This window comes from Dinoponera quadriceps, unplaced genomic scaffold (genome assembly GCF_001313825.1).
Source record: "Dinoponera quadriceps isolate SergipeBrazil2010 unplaced genomic scaffold, ASM131382v1 scaffold1782, whole genome shotgun sequence".
Taxonomy (NCBI): domain Eukaryota; kingdom Metazoa; phylum Arthropoda; class Insecta; order Hymenoptera; family Formicidae; genus Dinoponera; species Dinoponera quadriceps.
Genome location: NW_014555947.1, coordinates 1,985,001 through 2,008,420, shown reverse-complemented (window position 1 = coordinate 2,008,420; position 23,420 = coordinate 1,985,001). Strand labels below are relative to the sequence as shown.

General features: G+C 38.0%; 5 protein-coding genes across 6 annotated transcripts in view; 1 reads left to right on the top strand and 4 right to left on the bottom strand.

Moving 5' to 3' along the window:
- Positions 1–7,781, bottom strand: part of LOC106746094 (bumetanide-sensitive sodium-(potassium)-chloride cotransporter) — a 28,272-nt gene extending 20,491 nt beyond the window's left edge. Inside the window, exon 1 of one of the 2 annotated variants that reach the window (XM_014622302.1) lies at positions 7,278–7,781. The gene's annotated coding sequence lies outside the window, so the exon portion shown is untranslated. The remainder of the gene's footprint in view (positions 1–7,277) is intronic. The other variant, XM_014622301.1, reaches the window with a different exon arrangement.
- A 941-nt stretch (positions 7,782–8,722) lies between these two features.
- On the bottom strand, positions 8,723–12,884 carry LOC106746126 (ubiquitin-like protein 7). Its single transcript, XM_014622358.1, has 4 exons — positions 12,488–12,884; positions 12,033–12,238; positions 11,763–11,899; positions 8,723–11,109 (listed from the first exon to the last, which is right to left on the bottom strand). The coding sequence occupies exons 1-4, from the start codon at positions 12,624–12,626 to the stop codon at positions 10,479–10,481; spliced, it is 1,113 nt and encodes a 370-aa protein (XP_014477844.1). The 5' UTR covers positions 12,627–12,884; the 3' UTR covers positions 8,723–10,478.
- A 1,708-nt stretch (positions 12,885–14,592) lies between these two features.
- On the top strand, positions 14,593–17,160 carry LOC106745996 (neuronal acetylcholine receptor subunit alpha-2-like). Its single transcript, XM_014622085.1, has 7 exons — positions 14,593–14,814; positions 15,084–15,128; positions 15,304–15,413; positions 15,772–15,985; positions 16,071–16,257; positions 16,480–16,632; positions 16,814–17,160. The coding sequence occupies exons 1-7, from the start codon at positions 14,593–14,595 to the stop codon at positions 17,158–17,160; spliced, it is 1,278 nt and encodes a 425-aa protein (XP_014477571.1).
- Positions 17,161–17,435: 275 nt separating this feature from the next.
- LOC106745995 lies at positions 17,436–18,540 on the bottom strand. The gene is made up of 4 exons (XM_014622084.1): positions 18,252–18,540; positions 17,816–18,145; positions 17,596–17,727; positions 17,436–17,548 (listed from the first exon to the last, which is right to left on the bottom strand). Exons 1-4 carry the CDS (start codon positions 18,538–18,540, stop codon positions 17,436–17,438), a joined length of 864 nt encoding a protein of 287 aa, XP_014477570.1.
- A 4,574-nt stretch (positions 18,541–23,114) lies between these two features.
- LOC106745994 (hydrocephalus-inducing protein homolog) overlaps positions 23,115–23,420 on the bottom strand; it is a 28,855-nt gene continuing 28,549 nt past the window's right edge. Inside the window, exon 58 of the mRNA XM_014622083.1 lies at positions 23,115–23,285. Coding sequence (XP_014477569.1) covers positions 23,115–23,285 — 171 coding nt within the window. The remainder of the gene's footprint in view (positions 23,286–23,420) is intronic.

Below are 23,420 nucleotides of genomic sequence, written 5' to 3'. Positions count from 1 at the left end.
ACGATGAGATTACCAAGCAATTTGTCCTTAATTGCAGCAAAAGGATTTACGGTGCGGGCGCCTCCCGATGTGTGAACGACCGACCGAGCCCTGGAAATTATTTTAAGCGCGAAGCTTCTCCGATGAATCCTCGCGCCTCTGAAAATATAATTTCCTTTTCCACGAGGAAAAAAACAACTTTCAGTTCGCGTGACTGAGTGGGGATCTCAAAAATTGAAAATTGAAAAAGAAATCCGTCATTAACCCAGTAAAAACATTTTGTACCTGTGTTAAAATCGGTTATTGTTCATATTTTCATTAAATTTGTTTAACATATCCATATTCATTTAATATACCGTGTTTATATTACCTCTATATTTTATGTTGAGTCGATATTCAACATGCGTAAGTGTTAAAATAACACATTTTATACTTCAGTGTCGATTAACATATTATGGATATTAATTTTGTATCAATTTTTTAAATAAATTTATGTTATTCTTCGACATGTTCACCATATGTTAAATTAACATAAAAGTTTGTGTGAACCGTTCGGAACATGTGAAATTTAACATATAATTTTTTACTGCGTACAATGATCATGCGGATGGCAAGTGTCATCTATGTGCACTAAAATGCATTTTCCGAAAAATACTATCAGGTAACCACATTTTGCTTCCGTGAATTTGTCAAGCATGAACTGCTCTCGTCCGTCTTTTATGATCTCCTATGATCGTCATTTCCATATGAATATTATTACTTGCTAAAAGCGATTTTTTTTTTACTAAAAATGTCAATTTTAAATGAAGGACTCTTGTCATCCGGACGATCACCCGTGTTGCACTCTAAGTACGCGACTAACGTCACGTTTTCGGATGTGCAACATTGATTGTTCCAGCTCGCAGTCGCATACCGGATATGCAAGAACTGTTCCGACCTTAATTTCAATGGCGGATTCCGCGACGAATTCATCGCGAATCGCAAGCTCTCGCGACATACGAGATCGACTGACGACGCGCACGCGATCGCTGGTACGCCGCTCGCTGTTGTGATAGCCGATCAATCTCGCGCGAATGAGGCGATTAATTAATTCGACAGATTGTCGACATCTCAATTTGGTTCGCGTACGTCGAAAAGCACACAAGTGTTGCACGCGACGGCGGTCCCTGATATCTCTAATTCCTTCTCTCTTTCTCTTTTTTTTTCATTGTGCGATGATTTGCATCGCGCACCAAGAAACGGAAGGCCGCGTGAGTGTTGAGATATCTTAATTAGCAGCTAAGTAAACCGATCTAAAATGTGCGCGCGAGATCGAACGTGTTTTCCTTGCTCCGGCGATGGCGCCTCGTGCTTGGCCGCGCGCCGAGCGGATGCGGAATATTGTCGGGAGCGCTTTTATAAGGCCGTCGCGGCGCCCGCGAGACGCGCAAGCGGCGAGATAAGTCGTCGTAGTTAGACGATTTATTCGGCGGATTGCACCGACGCTAAGTATCGTCGAACGACCAGTGTCCGCAGCTGGACTTCGCCCCGGTGAACTTGAACTTGAAACCGCGAGAACCCGTTCTGCCCGCGTATCGAATATTTCGGATACCTGCGTCGCGATACAAACATTGCAATCAATTATAATAAAGAAAGACCAAAGCTACATGAAAAAAATTAGTATCGATTCAAGACTCATATTCTCGTATATAAGCAAAAATATGTAATCTTAAACGGATCTTAATTCCATTAAAAATACCATATTTTTTTTATTCAAGAATAATTTTTATGAACTGAGAGGAAAAAATGTCGCAAAGATATCGGAGAGGAAATATTAAGAGGAAAGAATTATTGTACGCGATACAAAACAATAAATTATATAAAAAAATGTAATAAATGTAATAAATTATAATAAAAAAAGACAAAAAACTACACGAAAAAGAAATTAATATAAATTAAAGATTGATATTTTCATACATAAGCAAGAATATATCATCTCCATGTAAAAGCAAGTTTTATCTTCATATAAGACTACATATTTTTACTTGTATATGAGAATATGAGTCTTGAATTGATACCAATTTGTTTTCTGTGTTTGTACAATTATGCGCATGACCGGTACCGGCGGACATCGTCGTGATTCATCATCGCCGAATCAATTAATTCACGCGGGGACAATTTGCATCGACAAAATTAGCCGACGGCGCCACATAATTGCACTAAATCTTCTCGGTTTAACAATAATGTCATTGAAACCGATAAACTCGGCTCATTAAGCAACGTATGATGCACTAGCTTCAGTAACATTCGAATGAAGGAAGATTTACTCCGGTTATGACGCCGTTGGGTAATTTTGTTGATACAACAACGTGCCTTTATCCGTTGAGCGGCTTCTCGCTTGTCGAAAAGCGCATCACCGGAAATGAATTTCCTCGCAAGAAGCAACACGACGTGACGCGACAGAATCACTTCTCCGGCATATTCTTGACGATCGCCGGTCGCGCGCGCACGACGATAAAATATGCCAATCGTTAAATCTCGCGTCGTACGGTACACTAGGTAGTCGAGTAGGTATCACGAGTCGCATCCGTGATTTTCAAATAGCGACGACTTCTACATCGTTGTCGTCGCCGTCGTTGTTCAAGAATACAATGGCGTATGAGGAATAATGTAATGCCTATGGATGGATGTCGATATGTATATATAACTTGCAGACAAATTTTTCAAAATCCATTGAAAATTCCCCGAGAATTCCAGATTTTTCAGGTTTTATTAGGTAGTAAACACCCTGGTTACAGCAATAATTTTTGAATACAGACATTATGTGAATTGGATTCTAATTTTGCATAATGAATTTGTAGAGAACAGAGAAAGAGAGAGAGAGAGAGAGAGAGAGAGGGACCATTAAATCGCGATTTCGCGTTTTCCAGGCCGCCGTGGAGGAACGGCGGTGCGACGATCCTCGACGAACGATTTCTACCCCCTGCGAGAGCGCGCGCGATTAAATCTCGGCGCAACCGAATCTACCGAAGAGCGGTTTAAACCGGTTCACACCCGAACGCAAATCCGCGGGCTTAATCGACGGGCATTTTTATTAAAGAGTCTCCGCAGCCACATTCTCGTTCTAAATCACAGACGTTAACCAATCCGGTATGGATTTGTGCAAACCGGTTTGGGATGAGAGCTCGGGCGGTGTTACTCAACGATCCATCGCGAGATTAGGATACAACGATTCGTTAACTCGCATCTTTTTTTTTTTATCGACGTAAATAAAAAAACCCGTCGGGAGGAAATTTTTCTGAGAAGATTGGACGCGAGCCAGAAGTCGAAGTCGGATCGAGTTTTGCGGGGGAAAAAGCAACCTCGACAACCATGGACGACGACCATGCGGTCCTCGTACACACGTCCGCTCGCATATTTTTTTTTTTACGGAAATATTCATTGCGAGCAACGAAGCGTCGCGAGCATCGGCGGGGCTCGGTCCCATCGCCGAAATATCTACGAGCGAGATGTTTTTACTCTAGCCGATCGTGGCTATTGTATATTCTATCGTAAAAAAACACGACTATAAAAGAAATAAACTGTATTTTTTGAAAGCGCGGACTAGACGTTAGAATCGCAGTTGACGAGTCAACGATCGATAAAGTATCGAGATTTATGTCTTGTATGGCCGGTGTTTATAGTCGGATTTTATATTTAAGATTTATCTTAAGTTCATCTTTAGATGCAGTATGGCTCATTTGAATGGCTATAAAAGAAGAAGATAGACTTAAAGACGGTTTTAAATATAAGATCTGACTATAAATACAGGGATTACAGAGATTATTAAATATAAGATATTTTTAAATATAAAAGATTTTATATTTAAGATCGTTTCAAGTTCATCTTCAGATACTGTACGGATTATTTCATTGACAACAAAGCATCTGAAGATGAATTAGAAATGATCTTGAGTACGCAGAGAAAAATATCATTCATACCGCTGAAAAAAATTACTCAGTTTATTGTCATCTTTTTAAGTAATAGTTATCCTTGATAAAGAATATTTTCTTGATAACAGTTTTAAAATGTACTCACTTGTAAAGTTTAACGAAGTAGTTTATCACGTGTTCAAAAGAAAAATTTCTCTCTTCAAGAATAGAGAAATTTCAAGAAAAGAAAAATTCTCTTTTCAAGAGTATTATAAACTTTATCGAAGAAAAATTAAATTCGGTTAATTTGAATAAGCAAGCCGAAGTTTGCTTTAATTTAATATTTTTGATCGAAGTACTAAATTTACTAGGATTCAGAATATCTTTTGAATAAATTTGATGCATACATCATGAGATATATACTAAAGAAAAAAGACTAAAAAATTTACTTGTGAAATTATTTCGCAGAAATAAACATTTATTTAAATAAGACGAAATAAAATTTAATTCCTAGTAAATAAACCGATTAATAAGAAAACTTGGGTATATTTCGCAAAAATATATATTCCGTCGTAATAGTCGAATTATTTTCTAACCAATAAATATTGAAGAAAATGTCAGAAAGAAACATTTACTTCGCAAAATTTCAATTTCTTTTTCTCAATATGAACGCTGATCTTTCCGTTCGAGAAGATCGATGTTTAGTGAAGTTTTAAGTATCCGAAATGAAATGCAATAATTCAACGAGCGTGGCTCGGGTTATGTGTCTTTGTCAAGAATAAACGAAATACGAACGGTTCTCAGAATCGACTTAGGTTGGAATACATATTTCTCGGAATGACCTGTTGTTTGAAGGATCACATTAGAAGCTAATCCCTTAGGATTAAACCATCGATGATACAACCGGCTGCGGAGATTCGAAAGTTTTAAAGGAAATGTTAAACAGATTCTCCTTCCAGGAAAGAGAGAGAGAATTTGTGTGTTTCTCTGGAGGAATATGAAATGGCCAGATTTTGCTCTTTCGGTTTTTTTGATTCGGTTGTCCCTTAACCTTGTCAATTTGAGTAGTACGTCACCGTTTTGAAAACCTAAATTAGTCACGATATCCCGAGGATTTCGCTTCTACTAATAGTGGCAAGTTGGCCAACTATTTCATAAAGCGACTTTAATTTACGACTTTTCGCTCGGCTCTCTTTCGTCTCCGAGAGCGAAGGCCATGCGCACTACGCCCTAGAAAATAATTTTACGCACTTTCGATTTGCTCTTTTGTCTCGCCGCTACGGCCGAAGGCCGCGCTCTCTGCTCTTTGGGACGTCGTACTTGATCTCGTGAAACGCGCAAAGTATGCACATCGGACGATCAAACAAATATTCGAACAAAATTGATCGGCGAGGCAAAAGGCGCGAAACAAAAGCGTTTCGCGAACCTATGGCATTGACAAAAATTCCCTTTTAAATTCACAAGTTCACACCGGTGTCGAACAAAAAAAAAGAGAGCAACAAAAGAGATTGAAAGAGGACGAGACAGAGCGACGAGAGCGGTTTCGTGCGCCAAGTCTCGCCGCGAAACGGGGAAAAGACGGGCGGACTTTTAAAAATTGCCGGTGCGCTTAGCAACGCCGGCCGATCGCGAACGGTGCCGTGGCCTTTATTGCGAACACGAGCGTTCGTTCGTACACAGGGCCGGTGCGAGGTCGCGGCAAAAGGCGACGTCGCAGCTCGGAAAGAAACCGGCGATCGAAGAAATCGAACGAGAAGCGACGGTTCCAACATCCAGCTACGACCGAGAGGATCGGCCGACGTTAACCCTTTCGCACAGCCCGGTCGAAAAGCGACCGTGCGGCCACCCGAGCGGAATTCAGTGGCGTAAACAAATTTATGTCATACACGGGGAAAAGTAATTCTGAGGTACAGCAGATTTTATACTGCCGAGACAGATATATGAATGTACAGAATGTTTTTTCAAGTTTACCGTCCAATTTAAGAGTTGATTATTTTTGAGATCATTTTATGAAGAAATGAACATATGTTCGTGTGAACTTTTCTTTGTAATAATATCTCAAAAATCAACTCGGAAAATATCGGACAGTACACTGAAAGGAAAAGTATCTAAAGGCTAGAAAAAGATTTATTCGGTGAGTACTAATAACATATTTATTTATACTATTATACACGTTTTTTTACATTAAAAAAAATTCTTTTCAAGTGAGAAAACATACACTTTCTTAAATCTGCAGCTTGTCATGATAGTAATTGTTTATTTTATTTAGAATAATTGAGATAAATTTAGATAAAAGAATTGAGGTTTGAGTAAATATGTTATTAGTAGCCCACCGAATATTTTCTGTTTTTCGATATCTTTTCTCTCAGAATACTTAAAAAGCCTTCTGTATATTTATTTATTTACCATGAAAGCATAAAATTTGCGATTCCTCTGAATTATATTTCTCCGTATATCATCTAAAATGAGGGAGACCAGGACTAATTGGCTAATTGGTTATTCCTGTTATTTTCTAACAGCTTACACGAAGAAAATATTGTAATAAAAATTACCATAAAATGTTGTAATATTACCATACCGGAATTGTAACTGAAATTATTATAGTGTATTGTAATCTTTAATGATGTGTACAATGAAGTACATCGCTAAGGATTGCAACGCACATCATAATTTCATTATAATTCAGATATGGTCCAACATTACAAAATTTTATGGTAACTTTTACCACAATACTATCTTTGTGTACAGAATCGAGTGAGTGGGAATTTCATAACCATCTCTGACATGTTTGAAATCTCTGCTTACTCGATTCTGCAATATGTTAGAAAACAACAGAAATAATTAGCCAACTAACCCCGGTCCTCCCTATTCTCCCCTACGTCGGCATAAGTGAAGTAATTTCAATATCGTGTAACTTTTTAGGGTCGTTCTTGACACCCAGAATGCATTTCACAGGTGGGCGACTAGCCGTTCTTAGCAGCCAGAGATCGTTTCACGATGGGCGATTCTCCGGAATCAGCCTGAGTAACGAAAGGGTTAAGGGTCGACCGTCGTTTGCGAGACGTTCCAGGCTGCCTCGCGCCGGCCCTGCTTCCACGCTTCACTCTCTCGCACGCGACCGGCTCGCTCGTCGGAGGCGGCGCGCTTCGCCCCGGCGAACTCGAGGGACCGCATTCTCGCCGCGTGTTCCGAGCGCTAAACGCGTCTGTCCGGTCGCGTCGTCGGTGCTGTATCGCCGCCGCGAACATTAACCTATCGCGTTCAGTCCACGGACAGCTGCGAGAGAGAGAGAGAGAGAGCCGAGAGAGGAATCGCATTTGCGTTACAATTCGGCCGTTTCCCTGAGTCGCGCCGAGCGTGATCTTCGAAGGGAGAGCAAAACGGAACGTTTGGATAACGAGAACGTACAAATGACGATCCTCGTAAACAGCCTGTGCACACTTTTTCCTTCACCTTTCCGCGTTTCCGTCACTGCTCAGGAAGTAGAACGTCCGTTAGTTGCAGGATATCTGCACGTCGGAGCCTGAAGATTTCCCCATAATACCTCTCGCACCATGAACACGTATTTCTTGCCGTTGCTTCTGCCGCCGTGGACACGTGTTAGCTGGCCTCCTGGCGCTTCACCCTGTCAAAATACTCCTCACGCCATCGCGTCAGGACGAGAAGTCGCCGGCTGAGAGCCTTTCACGGGTCTCTCGCGATGTCTTTCTCCTCCTCTTCCTCCACCACCCGGCGCCGCCACTCAATCGTATTCGTCGTGTGTATGCACTCGCGTATATGCGTGTGTGTGCGCGTCGAACGTCACGAGCACCACGTGCGTGTCGGCCGACTGACTTGACAGACTCGAGAATCGCGCTCCCTCGGACGGTCCGAACTATGCGAAATCCCGATTCCGACTGACGGCTCGCAGCACAAATCCCCTTTACTTACGCGTCTCACTCGCTCGCCTGCTTCGAAGTGCGGCCGCCGGCGACCGGCATACGCACCGTACGCACGCACGCACGCGCCACAGGGCCGCGCCGCGCCCCACGTGCGCCCGTAAGTGCAACACCGAGTATGTACGACTGCACCCTCTGGAAAGCTTTTTTCTTTTTTCATAATGACACCGATGATGTCACCCTAACTCTGGATCGTATTTGTGATTACGCGTATTACTAATGAATATAATGAAATAATACGCACACTGAGGAGAAAATTTCCAAAGGATGACAAATGTTTACTTGTGGCGAGTACTAATAATATGTATTTATTTATACTAATATATCTATTTTCATACTGAGAAAAATTCTTTGAAATGAGAAGATATATATTTTCTTAAAATCATAGCTTTCTACGTGGAAACAATTACTGTATATACTTAAATAAATACTTAAAGAATTTAGATTTAAGTGAATATATTATTAGTACTCGACGAATATTTTTTTATTTTTTAGATATTTTCTCTTAGCGCAGTTGCAGGTATTTTACGGTGCAACGAACGCTTCCTTTTTAATAGGAATTCCAACGTTGGATTTTTCAAATTTTTTGACTCTTCGAATCCCGATGTGTATCCTGGATATATGTAGTAAATCTCGGAAAATAAAATCATTCTCGATTAGTTTATTCACGTTATTTAACAGATCGCTTTTGGAAATATTTTGTGACGGCTTATATACCATGTAAAAAAATCGTCTTCATTTTTTGCCTGATTTTCTATTTTTTCATAATAAAATTTAATTTTTTCTCGCTGACATCGTTTTTCAAATCAAACTTTCGAAACATTATCCATATCTATTACTGTATTAAAATGATATTAAATTTCCCAAAGGACCAGGACTCAAAGGATTAAATTTCGACTATGTAAACACAGGGTCTCAGGTATACAAAACCACAAAAAGAGAAACAAGGCCTTCAAGAGCCGATCGCAGCTCTTTCTGGCTTTCTCGTTTTATTAAATTTCAAATTTCATCGGCAGAATTAATGATTCTAATTACGTGCTTGAATGCGACGTCGCGAAGATTGTAGAAAAAGAGGAATACGTTAAGCGCACGTGGCGTCGTTTTTTTTCAGTAGGACTTCGAGTCATAATTTACACATTGCTACTTACGTGACACTCAAGACCCCGAGAATACTAGCGCGATGACTCGTTAACAATTGATGCCCGTACACGTCACACCTACGCGTAACTGCATTTTTGCGACGCGTTCGATTTCACGGTAGCGCGCTGCGCGCGCTACGTCACTGCCGCCGGCAGGGATGACGCATTTATTCTGAGAGCACATTCGGCACTGGTACATTTATACACAATGAAACATCGGCGCCACGTGGCTCGCGCACGCGGTGAACGAACTTTCACCGTGACGCCGCACCGGTTGCAAATCCGATCGGCAGAGTTTCGTTTGTTTTGAGCATGACGGCATATGTTGTGCGAATGTGCGAGAGAAATTATTTCGAGAAAATTCATCGAAGTTAAATAAACAGCGATTACCGTGATTCTGATCAGCGTGACTGCCTCGTGTACACCACTAGCGCTCCGAATTTTATACGAATTTACTACATTAATAGACCGATTTTCTAACTTTCGACGACAATGTCGTTATCGTTACGGTGACGTTGCGCAGCTTTTCTGCCACATATTGTACTTGCGCAGTGACATCGTAACGACGACGATACTGTCCTAAGTTCGAGAATACAAGTCTCTGTTCAATTCTCAAGGACTGCTCGTGTTTTGTCGTGCTATCGGTTGTTTGAAACGGACTCTCTACACACAGGCGCCGGAAGGAACGAAAAAGACGATACAATGGAACAATGCGTTCGTGACCGTGCGTCGGCATGATTAAAATTTGGCGATTAGTATTACGCTATATTCGTATCCGAGCAACACGGGTCATTTGTGTTGCAACCGTGCGACGACGACAGCTATGTAATATCACAGAGGAAATCAATTTGAGAAATCCCGCTTCGACATGTGAAGTTGTCACCGCGTGAAAATTAAAATACACATTGAGAGAGAGAGAGAGAGAGAGAGAACAAGTGACGAATCTCATTTAAATTGCAACCATTCGCGGCGCCAATCACATCTAATTATCCTATCAAAGAAGTAATAGTAGTAGCAACACGCGTACAAAGTTGTCATCGTTAACACTACGGTAATATTTTATTACAAAAACGATTCTCTCGACTGTAATTTTTTCACTACGCGACTATAGTTAGGAATATCAAACATGTTTTTCCCCGATGCGTGGCACACCTACGATTGGCAATATGTTAATATTAATCGTCTAGTTGGGCGTTTCCATTACGAATGCAAATACATCTACATCGTAATATGCAGGAGAATATTAGAACAGCAGTCTGTGTAAAGGATTTCTTGGAAGATACAAAAATTCCATAAAGGTATCGCCATCGTTATCGACGACGGGAACGTCACCTTATTGCACAGAAATAATCAGGAAATACAATCTCACATCTTACATGCGCACGCTTCGACAGCGATTCGCACTATTGATGCGGAATACGCGCAAGTATCGCGTCCAGGTGAATCTACAGGAACTTTCAAGGCTTCCTTTCGTCCCGCGTCTCCCGCAGCATTAATTCGTACTAATGGCAAGCCGTACTCCTTTTGTCCAATTAATTGTCACCAAAACCACTGAACACGAGCTCGATTGCTGCTTGTACGTCACCATTGGTGAACTGCAGTGCCTGTACGTTCAACATATCGTCCTGGAGGCCCATCTCGTGCATCTGCGCCAGCTGTCTTTGCAGATCGGTGGCCTGCGGCGAGATCGGCGGCAATATCGGCGACAGGGAGGCCACCGGGGACGACGCGACCTGCGCCGTCGGATTGGCGGTCGCCAGTGCGACTTGCCTCATTGCTTCCATGAACATCTGAGGCGTGACCACGCCGGTGCTCTGGTTACCGGCCGTCGTCGCTTGATTAGCGCCTCCAGCAGCGCCGGTCGACGTGGAGGATGCTGCTGGATTGTCCGATCGTTGCGACGACGCCTGCGGGTTGTTGACGGGCGGATCGGGGAAGCGCAGAGTGTCGTTCATGGGATGCGTGGAAAAGAAATTAGCGATGTCGCGCGCCATCTCCTCCTCTAGGCTGAGGTTGTCCACACTGTAGGAGCGCGCGGTAGCCTGCGAGCTGGCCACCGAACTGCTGGAGCCGCTGGACGTCGCCGCGTTGTGCGCCTCCTCGTGCACAGCCGCCGCGATGTTCTGCGCCGCCTCGATCAGCACCGGATGCAGCTCGGCGATTCTGCACAAGGAACGAAGCTCGGGTTCAAAAGGTGATTTCTTGTACTTAGAGCAAACGGCAAAGCTACAGAGGGGATGGACCAGAACAATCGTCCACTGTGAATTTCCCAAGAACGGCAAAAAATAAAGTTACGAGACATTTTGTCATATCGAATCAATCGAATGGAATTCAAGTGAAATATTTTCAAAACTCTCTGGCCTCTTATTAAGAAGGGGACAAGCGGGACTATTATCGGTTTCTCGGAAATTTCAAGCAGAAAGAATGTGTTCAGAGTTCAGATTATGAAAATGCTGATAAAAAACAAGCTACTCTTGTCCCTAATAATTTGTTTGAGATTCATAACCATTCTAGAAATTTCCAGTAAATTTTGCTTTCTACAAGATCTTAAGTTGCTTTTGGCCAAATTGACAGAACCTGATTCTGGTGGAAGATTCTAAAAGTGAGCGATAAGAGCTTTTCAATAATATCGTATCGATTTTTGGTATAATGATAGTCACACATTCTTCACTGTAAAAATAGAGAAAATCATGGATAGTCGCTCTGAGTCCACCTTGCACATTTTTCTGGAAAACTTTAATCGCATAAAATTCTGATTAGATAGAAATTCTTATTATTAGAATGTTGTACAAATTAGGATCACATAAATTAATTACCTTTTTACAGTGTCAACATCTGTGAAGTGTGCCATTAAATCAGGGTCCTGCAGCATAGCTATAGCGACAGAATCTTCGTGTAATCCTGGAGAGGAGGAAATAATATTGTCTATCACCTCTGGTCTCTTACTTAATCGCTGAAACATAAAAACATCCATATTTCTTGGAATTTATTAACTAATATTTAATAATATAAAATTCTAATTTACGGAAAATCAATGTAGTAAACAGAATTATTGGTGTTAAAGGTAATGCAATTATGATAATCACATGTAGAGCACTTCTGAATGCAGGAGTCTCATTGAAAGACTTAAATGCCGAAGTGAGCTGTAAAATGCTGTCTTCTGATATATATTTAAATGGCACTGGCGATTCTGATTCTTTCTTCGGTAATGCATGTACCATTGACCCATTCCTTAGTCCAATGGACTCTACTGTAGCATCATCCTCTAGTAGAAGTCCACAATAAATAAATTCTGCCAAAAAATATAATATCAATTATTATTGGATTTAATCTCTTTTTTCATAATAAAGAGACTCAAAATAAATTTGTGTCAACGATAATTGGTGTCAAACTTCTTAATAGTCTATATTAAATGACATGAGATTTTAGTTAAAGTAATGAATTTATTTCAAAAAATAATAATTTATTATTGCCAAAACTAAGAATAACAAAGGGAAACTCTGATAAAGACCAATCTTCAAATAATGCCAAGTCATTTTACCCAATGAGTCATTAGGCAGGTTACATCGTTTTGCGGCTTTTCGTTTTAGCTCCTTCACTTTGGTCTTCAGGTTCACGTCGTTCAGGGTGACGGTCGTCACAGTTTCTGAATTTATTTGTATCCCGAAGAGTAGTTCCATAGCTGTCGTAGTTGCATGGACAATTTCGTACTACTTGATGTTTCGAACTTGACGTTTCAGGTACGACACCTTCGGTCTCTGATTACCGACTGATGACGAACCTTCTCGGTGTTAAAATACATACCCTTTTGCTATATTTGGACACTTTGTTTTTAGTTCTTTTCTTGTTATTCGCAGCGATAAAACAAGTCAATCTGTAAAAATTGCCATCTTGTAAACACGACCACTCGCGCAGGAATGGCCGACGTTGAATCGACATTTGAATTTATCTTATATTTGAAATATCGCACGATTATATCTTAAATGCTTCCATAGATTATTTATCAACCATGTTTAAATAGTAATTTATTCCACCTATAATTCGGTCATGTTTCTAAAGAAGAAAAGTTCGTTTAATTCGTTTGCTTGATTAAAAATGCACCGATGTCTATCAGACCACTTAGTGCCATCTATCGGTATGTCGGTAAAATCGTTGGCTGTAATGAAAATCAAGTGTCGGTTAAAGAAGGTACATCAATCTCGAAAAAATGATTCGAGTCTCGGAACCTTGATATTCTGTTGAAAAATTTCACTACGAGGTGCCACTTTCTTAAAGAAATTTGAGGTCGTAGCACGACTCAATAATAAATTTGACAAACCTTTTTTAATTAGTATAATTTAACAACGAATCAGACATTTTGTTACTCTATCCCGAAAGATGAGCAAATTTAACGGGCGTCAATAAAAATGATTCTATTGAGGCGATTCAAAAAGCAATTTGCTGCTTGGAGGATCTCTAGTTTTTAAATATATTAATATAATACTTTTGCTATCGTTTTCAGCCAAGATATCGAGTTAAAAAGAAAGTGGACATCGCTCAATTTTCAACTTCATCTTTTAGTTGAGTTCTTATATTTTCGGAGGAAATTATCTTAATTTATCTTAATTTGGTAAAATTAAGATAAATGTGCATTTCTGAAAGAGAAATTTACACTTTCAATTAATTCCTCGACGATTATCATGCAATGATTTAATTAATTTTTATAAGTATAATCAAACAAAAAAGAGGCTTTCTGATTTAACGTTAAACAACTCGGTGGAAACAATTAGAAGTGAATTAAAGAGGAAGATCTGCGCTTTCAAACAATGTAAAGTTCGTTTATATATTTAATGTAATATTTCGTTTATACATGATGCACACCAAATTTATCAAATATTTTGATATTTGTCTGACATTGATTTACCTTTCTGTAGCATAGAAAAAAAAAGAAGTGTCCGCATGCTTTCGATCGAGCAGACCCCAAAAATATTTTTGCCTTAGAACCGTCACAACTAACCGGCGTGCTGGTCAATATTATAATTAACGAGCCCATTTATATATATACATTGTACACTATTTGAACGTTCTAAGAAAATCCTCTTATCCGCTTACTGAAAGTAAACGTCAATGTGTACAATGTTTACACAAGTAGGCTTGTAAGTCACAGAACCTAGTCGTTTGTATAATTAACCAGGCAGTCGAGCGGTATTTAAGCACAGTTTTTGCTTGTTGTTCATCAACCGCAAGCCGACCTTTTCGGGAATTTCGGTTACAAAATTACTCCGAAATATAAATAATAAATAAACTTTATATGTAAACAACTACAACTAAATATTTTAGATTGCGAAATGCTTCTCAAGCCGTCTCATTATCATTATTTCCATATATAAATTAAAAAAGATATATAGACTAGTTAATAAAAATATATTAATAATAATATAATTACTATATACTTCAAATACAAAAATCATTCTGTATGGAGTGTTGTGATATGTCCTAAATATTGATAACAGCTGGTCGTCGTGGGGCGGTCTTCGGGGTCTGCAGTTTTACGTTTCACTGGGCGTACGATTATTATCGTCACTTCAGTTCTCGTTTTATCCATCGTTGGACGATACAATTGTCGCGGGTCTATTCGCCGTACGATTCTCTCGTCGCACATCTAAGATGGATAGGAACACTCTCCTGCTTATCCTGTTATTTATTTTCGTGTGCGTCGACATGATAATGTCGTACAGTTCGAGATGCAACGACGGCGAGACCCGATCGGTTCTGCTTCAGCTGAAGAGACATCTTCTCTGCGAGTACGATTCTGAAGTAAGACCGGTGCAGACCAACAACAATGTGACGCGCGTAAAATTGCACATCATTCCGCAATTCTTAGACTATGTAAGTATCCGTGTAGAAAATTAGTTCTCTAATAGCAACAGGGGAAGCAACATTTTCTTTTTAACAATCGGCGTTGGATAAATAAAGAAAACAGTGGATCATTCGAGGTTGCAATGAATGAAATTGCATTGGCAACTTTCAGTTAGAAAATCTTGTAGCGAATAAAACGCGAAGGAAATTTTTGCCCGAGAAAGTACGACGATAAAATAGAGATAAGAAGGAATTCGCTGATCGTGTTAATTAAAGTTGCAATTTCTTCCGTTTCTCAGAATAGCGAGGAAGAAATCTTCGAGCTGCACACGTGGACATCAATGGTATGTTTAAAGATCTGAACGATCGGAGTGAGTGATCCATCGATCGTCCAGCTATGTGATCGATGGATCATTTCCGAGCATTGGATAATAATTAATACTGTTTGTTTACTCTAAATAATATCCAAATGCTCAATGTGATATTTTTTCTTGCAAAATGCGTTGCTGGGAAGAACAGACGTGGAACGATTCGCATTTGACGTGGGATCCCGTGCATTTCGACAACATTCAGCTTATATTCATGTCCGCCTACGAAATTTGGCTGCCGGACATTTATCTTCATAACGTGTAAGCGACGTTTCCCGTAATTCCGTATAACCAAATCAATTGCACGAAATCATTTTTACATAATACATTGTTAATTGTTTTATACACACAGAGAGTGTCCCAGATACCGCGACTTTAATTTTACTGAAAGATTTTCTGAACAATTTAGGATTAATTATTCTTCACTAAAAACGTTCCCAAATAGCGGGGTGACGTCAGAGGACGTCATATTGACGGTCAATATGACGTCTTTTGACGTCACTCTGCTACTTGGGTTAAAGTATCAATAATTTCCGATATATAAAATAACTCGAAGAACATAGTACGCTGATTTTAATGTATTAATCGAACAAATTTATGTCGCGTTTATGTTCATCAGAAATATGGAGGACAGCGTATTCTTGGCTTTCACGCAGACGAAGTGCTGGGTATGGAAGAAAGGAAGGGTGCAGTGGTTAACACCGATGAAATATTCCACATACTGCATCGCGGATAACACGTGGTGGCCATACAACATCATGAATTGTTCCATACAGTTCGGCTCGTGGTCATATTCCGGCGACGAGATTGATCTCGACCACTATCCGAATCTGGTGTGTGCATATTATTTTTTTCTTCTTTTCTTTTTTTTTTAACACCAAAACTAAGAGCCTGTAAATCGAATGGCATTCTTTAAAGATAACGACGGCGGATCTGCACGAATATCAGACGAACGTCGAATGGGACTTGTTGAAATTTTACATAACGAGCCGGGAGGAGACACACAAATTCAATTCGAACATTACCTCCAGGTTGCTCTCTTATCACTTTATTCTCAAGAGGCATTGGGGCATTATACGTATTGCGTACGTGACACCTTCTATAGGTGTGTATTGTATGTAAATATAGCTACACGCGTGCCACATTTATTTTGAGTTAATTATCAATTAAAGCATTTTTAACGTTTCCCGCACGGGAAAGAAATCTACAAGAATGTGAACAAATTATTGAGACAATAGAGTTCTTCGATAGTATAGTCATTTTTTCGCATTCTTGTAGTTCCTTTCCGTACAGGTCGTGACCCGTTGGTTTATTTTATTGTTTGCAGTACTGATGGTACTGACATTGACGACATTGTGGCTGGAATCGAAGTCTCCCGAGCGAATGATAATCGCTAATCTTAACTTCATCTGCCATTTATTATGCATGTCTAACGTGCACTGGGAAATGCCGAAAAGCGGCTTCAATGTCCCTAAACTATGTAAGTACACACAGAAAAGTACTGCGCTCAAGTAAATATTACTTGTTTCAAGTATTTCATAGGTTTACACATATTAGCAAATATACAGAGAGTATATTTATTTGCAACTATCTTAATTGGCCAATTAGTTCCTCAGAACTTACAATTGTCATATGCTTCGTTGTATGTCAATTATTCACAGTAACTTTCTACGAGAGTTCCTTCGCGTTGGCGTCGTTTGTGCTTATCCTTACGAACATCCTGCGACAACTGCAAGAGCTCACCACTGCGCCGCCTCTATGGATCTCGGCGGCCACGACATCCCTTTTACGCAGCCGCGTCGGTCAGATTCTTCTAATCAGCATTTTAGACCCTGCCGTAACCGCCAAAATAGAAGCCGATGCGGACGATAATGCCGATCTTGTGCAATCTAATAGTAAGAAATCACCATGGAGCTACGTGATCGTAATCGTCAGTTGGTTGGCGTTTTCGAGCGTCCTCTTCAGTTACATCGTACTGTTGGCCACGTGTATGCCGACACTAAACTAAATTACTAAATATCTTGTTAACATGTTGACTACAATGGGAGTTACCAGTGATCGGCACTGATGGTCTGTTCTTTTTAGCAGGACCGGCTGCACTTGTCCAAGAAATTTATGCACACTGAAGCGTGAGAATCTCGTACGTACACTTCATACGCTTCGCTGTATATGTGAATTTCTCAAACTAGCACAGCCAATTTAACTAAAAAGAACAAACTTTGTGATATTGTCGTCAACATGTGAAGTTTCAGCGTAAAAACATTGCTTGCATTCAATTTCACATTACATATACTTTAACAGCTGAAATTTATAAGTTTTTAAGGCTTTGGTAGGCTTTGGTAAGTGAAGATCATCCAAACAATCTTCTTGAACAACACCAACTGTGAAGTTCCATCCTAGAAACATCATTTGCATTCAATTAATTGTTATGTGTGTTCTTTACCAATATGAATCTGCAGTTTGTTAATTATTGATCTTGGTAAATTTAATTCTTCTAAACGCTCTTTCGTCAGTTTCCCCTCCGCCCTGATACGCTTAAAGATAACTTCCCGAGATAAGCCCTGCAGAGACGGTACTATGGAAATACAAAAATATGTATGTACAACGGAAAGATGGGTTGTTTAATAGCTGTTTTAGCGGCCCAACAAAATGTAGATACATACCAGCATATACCGGAATGGTCCGAAATTGCTTTAACTGTCTTAGCATTTGAATTAGCAGATACTTTGGCCCCCCATTAGATAGGATAAAATTTTGTACGTATATACCATATTTAGACACTTTATACATAACATGTTGCCTGCCGTTGGGGCTTTGGAAGTAACAAAAGCCTATTCGATCGCCCACTAAGGTGTCGAGAGAAGGAAGCTCTTGCTCCATGTGGTTAATAGGTAAATACCGATATAAAATACTAAGTAGAATACTACCGTAAGGTGTCCACACCAACTCTTTAAAATTTGTCAACTCCCTGAATATTTCAGAGCGATCATTTCCTAAAACAATAAGGAAATAACACTGTATAATTCAGTAAAATACACAACGTATTATAAATTTTGAAATGCGAATCAGTCTCCAAATCGTTAATAAATAAGTACTTACCTACTTCACGACTGTTATCGAACATTACATACGATTCATTCAGCATTGGTAGATTTTCATGGTTAATGATACTACACCTCACTGGCGGATAGTAAATGCTTAATTTCTTATCTACGTTCTCTATTTCTATGAGAAATAACTCGCATGGCTCTAGTGGCTTATCACTGACAATGTGGGGAGGCCCTGGACAAATAATTACATTTTCAATCAAATTGACCGCTACAGTATTATCCTCATAAAGCTTGATTGACGGGCTTAGACTCCGCAATTTGGGTGCACCGATGTTCATCTTATCCATTTTAATATATTTTCTTCCCAAAATGTTACGATAAAAGATGATAATATACAGTTCTTCAATAGATAATTTCATCTAAGAATGAGTTCTGCCTCACTTGGCGAGAATACAGCATGCACTGGCCGAGAAGGTTTCTACGTCCCTTCTCTTACGTATTGTAGAAGGACAAAATCCCCTCTTTTATTCTGAAGGGCTACTCGGAACAGTTACATTTTCCTTTGTCATTTTCTCCATTTCCGAACAGATATTCGGTCACTCAAATATTTCTATTATTTCCAATAAGCGTGATCAAATAACGCCGAAAATCATTCAGAAAGCATATCATACTAACATTATAATCAACAATTACAAAATGGAAATGTCGAAAGCAGGATTAGAATCATTTAACGTATTAGATGGGACTATTATCCAATTAAATATTATACTATATCAATATATTTTATTATATGTCATTATTATCTGTCACAATTGTACTTCCTCGATACAGGACACAATCGCTATTTTATTTTGCATTCATAACTTCAGTGCAATTTATAAAAAGTTTTGATTCCGTGTGATATACCAGGAGTTTTCTGGATATTTTCTGATTCACTCATTATACCGACTCTTTATCCTTGAAACATCTGTTAGATGAACAGCTGTATCAACCACATAACCATATTAATTTGTTGCGAGATTAGTCAGTATATCGTTGTGCACCATACAATTGTAACAATCATAATATGATTTAATAATATTAATAAATTATTTTAAATAAAACGACACTTATATTCTTTCCCTATTTATTAATTTGACGTTCAGTACGTAGATATTTTTCGAAAGTAATCCTCCATTCTTTAAATATACAAGTGAGCGTTTTTATGCGAACACAAGTATCTAAAAAAATTTTCTTAGAATTTTTTCTTTTCTAGAAGATCCTAGAATCTTGCTAAAACACTCTCGCCATAAAAAGAAAATGTTCTGAATTTTCAAGGGTTTATTCCTAACGGGAAACGAGTCAGTCTGCCGAATCATATACCTGCTTCTGAGCTGCCGAATAATGAATTCAATATCTCGGAACTATGTATGGGAACGGTTCGTAGTTTCTTATGTATCTCGCGATATTTTTCTTTCTCAGTAATCGAATCTCATATAATAATGCACTAAATCTAAAATATCACAAAATTTCAAGGGAATTAAAATATCACGGGAATGAGGTGGGGTTTCCAGGTTTAATGGATTATATTTTCCGTATGGTCCTAGAGATGAACTATGTAAAATTTTGTTCAAATTGGTCAAAGAGTTTAGGAATTAATAATGAACATATAGACAAACATTGTGTATTTTATGATACGTGAATTTATAATGTTTAAGTTATACATCTTGATAAATAGAACTTTTCTAAACAATTTTTCGTCAATTACAATTCGAATATATTCTCGTACATCTTTAGTTACTAGAGATGTGCAATACAACTCAAATATATCGATATATCGTATCAATATGTATCGTGGGTGAAAATATTGATGTATAAAATGTATCGAACGTTTTATATTGATATCATCAATACCGATACTTGAATTACATAAAAATATTGGATTAAAAGCAAGATTATTATATTATATATATTATATTGAGAAAGTTATTATTAAAAAGTATCGTTGTTATGAAATCATTGAAAAACTAACTTATGATGGTAATGGCGTTACAAGTAATGCATTATTTTCCAATTCTGATTGAAAATGTTTATACGTTATATGAATGTAATAATGTGAATGGCATCCATTTCTAATAATGTTTAACTAATTATGATTAAATTATTTTCTAAAAAAAATATACATTTTAAATAAAATATTTTTATTTGTAAAATACATTATCTATTATTTTATATAGTATGATGTATGTGTTCTACCTATTATTATTAGTAATTAGTTAAATTATTATTAGAAATACATGCCATTCACATTATTACATTCATATAACGCTTGCATTTAATTCATTTTTCATCTGTAACTTCTGCGTGAGACTGCAACTCTTCAATTATCCTAGTTGGTAAAGGCAGTTGTTCTAAACGCTTTTTCGTCAATCCTCCGTTTATCTTTACGTAATTAAAGATAACGTCTCGACATAAGCCCTGCAGAGATGGCACTGTGGAAATACAAAAAGACGTATAAATAACGAAAGATTGGTTGTTTAGCAGTTATTTGGCGGACTGACATAATATAGATACATACTGTTTGTTGGCATAATCTGCAATTGCTTCAATTTATCTTTCATATTAATCAACAAGTATACTGGTTCATTCGGACTTGAGGTAAAATCCCGTAGACAGATATGATATTTAGACACCGTGTACACAGTATTGCGCTTGCCATCGGGGCTTTGGAGATAAAATATGGCTAGACGAACGTCAGGCGGCTGGTCCGGAGAATAGAAACGATCCATGCAATCATCATCTATAAATATGTACCGCTCCAAGATACTAATTAGAGAGCTACTGTAAGATGTCTGTGACATATTTCGATATCTTGATGACACTGCTTCAGATATATATTTGGAATGATTTCCTAGAACAATGAATAGAGAAACAACACTGTACAATTTATCGAAATGCACGATACATCACAAGTTCTGGATGTATGTGTATGTGAATGTATAATCACATAACTTCTTTCAGAATATATATAGTTATTTAAGATTCTTTAAGTGGAGAACATATACCCAGAATAATAAGAAAATGGATTTTTCAATTTTTATTTAAAATATGACATCTTGAGAATATTTTTGAGAACTGTGCAAGTCTTTGAATTCAAACTGTGCAAGTTTTTGAATTTGAAAAAATAAATAAGATACAACGTTTTAAAAAGTAGACTGTTTCTTGGGACATCATCAAGTACTATCATCGATTCAAAACCCCACGATAGTAACGTACCTAGACAGCAAGGTTCAAAATCGAGATATAAGACGTCTTTAAGAAGTTTTATTAACCCTTTCGGTACATTTGACGAGTGAGACTCGTCATCTGCTTACTTGGGCATAAAATGTATTACTTTTACATATTAATCCATATAGCGACAAATTAAATCCGTCCCATGGGCATAAAAATCTTAAAATAATTCAGTACTCCAAGGGTTAAACATGTCGTTTTTAAACATTTGTGTTATCTGAGTAATTACAGAAAGCAGTGTATAGAATACGTGTAAAAATAAATAGACAGCCATCTACGCTGTATATAAAAGAGAGCTTGTTGAATTTGGTTTCAGATTAACTGGATATATGGATTCTACAGTTAGTACAGTGAACTACAGCAGTAGTGGACATAACTAACATTGTGGGAAATATTTCCACCATTTCTCGATATTTTTATATAAAAATTTTACACGATTTTAACAAATGCATGTATAACATATTAGTGAAAATCTCGATTCAGTAAAGTTCATATTTCTGCAAAGGAAATTTCTAAATATGCGTCTATTATTAATGCGAGTATTCCGTGTATATGTCTTCCTTAAACTCTTAATAAACTAATATAATTCGAATAATATAAATCAATATCAAAATTTGAATTAATACTTACGCAGTACATGTCTATGCCTTCCTCCCACCGGTATATCGTATGGTGTAATCCACTCTTCTGAATTTATACGGTTAACGACCATACACTCCACTAATAGATCGATATCTATTCGATGAAAATTTCTTAGTGAGAAATGATATGATGTCGATTCTCCATTTTGGTACCTTCCTACCTCACTATTCTGTTTAATCTCTACGATGATGACTTCGCATGGCTTCAATGGGTTATTAATGGCAACCAGGGGCACATTATCAAATTGATCATGAAATACAAAACGTTGGGTCGCCACGGAATTGTCCGCATTAAGACTGACTGCCTCTTTGTTTAGATTGCGCAGTTTATAAAATACACCGTGATGTATTTTATCCATTTTAGTACACTTGTCTATTTTAATAACACTTAACCGAAAGAAATCTACGGCAAGCAACGATACGTTTCTCAAATGTTCGTAACTTTTCCGAAAAGGGACTAAACATTTACTCGACGAGAACGTGTAGTATACTAACCATGGTTCGACTGAGGTTCGGCTATATATACCTGCCCTTTGTTCTTTCATTCTTTGGAAAAAATACTGCTTCTTTCTAAACTTTCTAAACAACCTATCAGCTGACACTTTCTACGACAATAGATTTTTTGCATTTTCGAACAGATACGTCGATATAGTGATTGGTCAGTCATTGGCCAATGAAATGTGCTACTGAAATACATGTGAAATATATGTGTGTGTGTATGTTTATGTTACGCTATATTATTATATAGTATATTATTATATACTATATTGTATGTCAATTATTACCTAATGTGTCACCCATGTATTACCTAATGAATCACAATTATACTTTCTCGATGCAAGACACAACGGCTATTTTATCTTACATCCATTGTTTTAGTTAAATTTTAGTATCAATTAATAATTGTACAATCGAATTTCATCAATGTATGTAATAATACGGTTGTTTGTTATTGATAAATGTTATTACTTTCGTATATTATAAAGTTTATTATTTGTCTGTTAATCACGTACACCTCTTAAATAATAAGTCCACTTGATGTGAGAAAGCTTTGGATCCGTACAGTACACCAGGAGTTTTCCGGTTATTGGGTAGATATAATTTTCTGATTCTTGATAATATTCACCATCTCTTTTTGAAATATCTGTTACACGAACAGCTATATCGACCACCTAGCATTATATTAATTTGTTACAAGATCAGTCTGTATATCTTTGCACCGTTCACAATTATTACAATCGTTACATAATATAATAATATCGATTGAAAATTTCTCAACCAAAGTGACATTTGTATTCCTCCTTAAT

Bases quoted from the DNA above. Each gene is read 5' to 3' on its own strand.
- LOC106745996 (XM_014622085.1), top strand. From the start codon at position 14,593: ATGGATAGGAACACTCTCCTGCTTATCCTGTTATTTATTTTCGTGTGC. The intron at 15,129-15,303 runs GTATGTTTAAAG...TGGGAAGAACAG, and splicing joins TGCACACGTGGACATCAATG to ACGTGGAACGATTCGCATTT. The intron at 16,633-16,813 runs GTAAGTACACAC...AATTATTCACAG, and splicing joins CTTCAATGTCCCTAAACTAT to TAACTTTCTACGAGAGTTCC.
- LOC106746126 (XM_014622358.1), bottom strand. From the start codon at position 12,626: ATGGAACTACTCTTCGGGATACAAATAAATTCAGAAACTGTGACGACC. The intron at 12,239-12,487 runs GTAAAATGACTT...ATTTTTTGGCAG, and splicing joins CCTGCCTAATGACTCATTGG to AATTTATTTATTGTGGACTT. The intron at 11,110-11,762 runs GTAATTAATTTA...TTCCTTGTGCAG, and splicing joins GATGTTGACACTGTAAAAAG to AATCGCCGAGCTGCATCCGG.
- LOC106745995 (XM_014622084.1), bottom strand. From the start codon at position 18,540: ATGAACATCGGTGCACCCAAATTGCGGAGTCTAAGCCCGTCAATCAAG. The intron at 18,146-18,251 runs GTAAGTACTTAT...TTATTGTTTTAG, and splicing joins CGATAACAGTCGTGAAGTAG to GAAATGATCGCTCTGAAATA. The intron at 17,728-17,815 runs GTATGTATCTAC...GTATTTCCATAG, and splicing joins GACCATTCCGGTATATGCTG to TACCGTCTCTGCAGGGCTTA.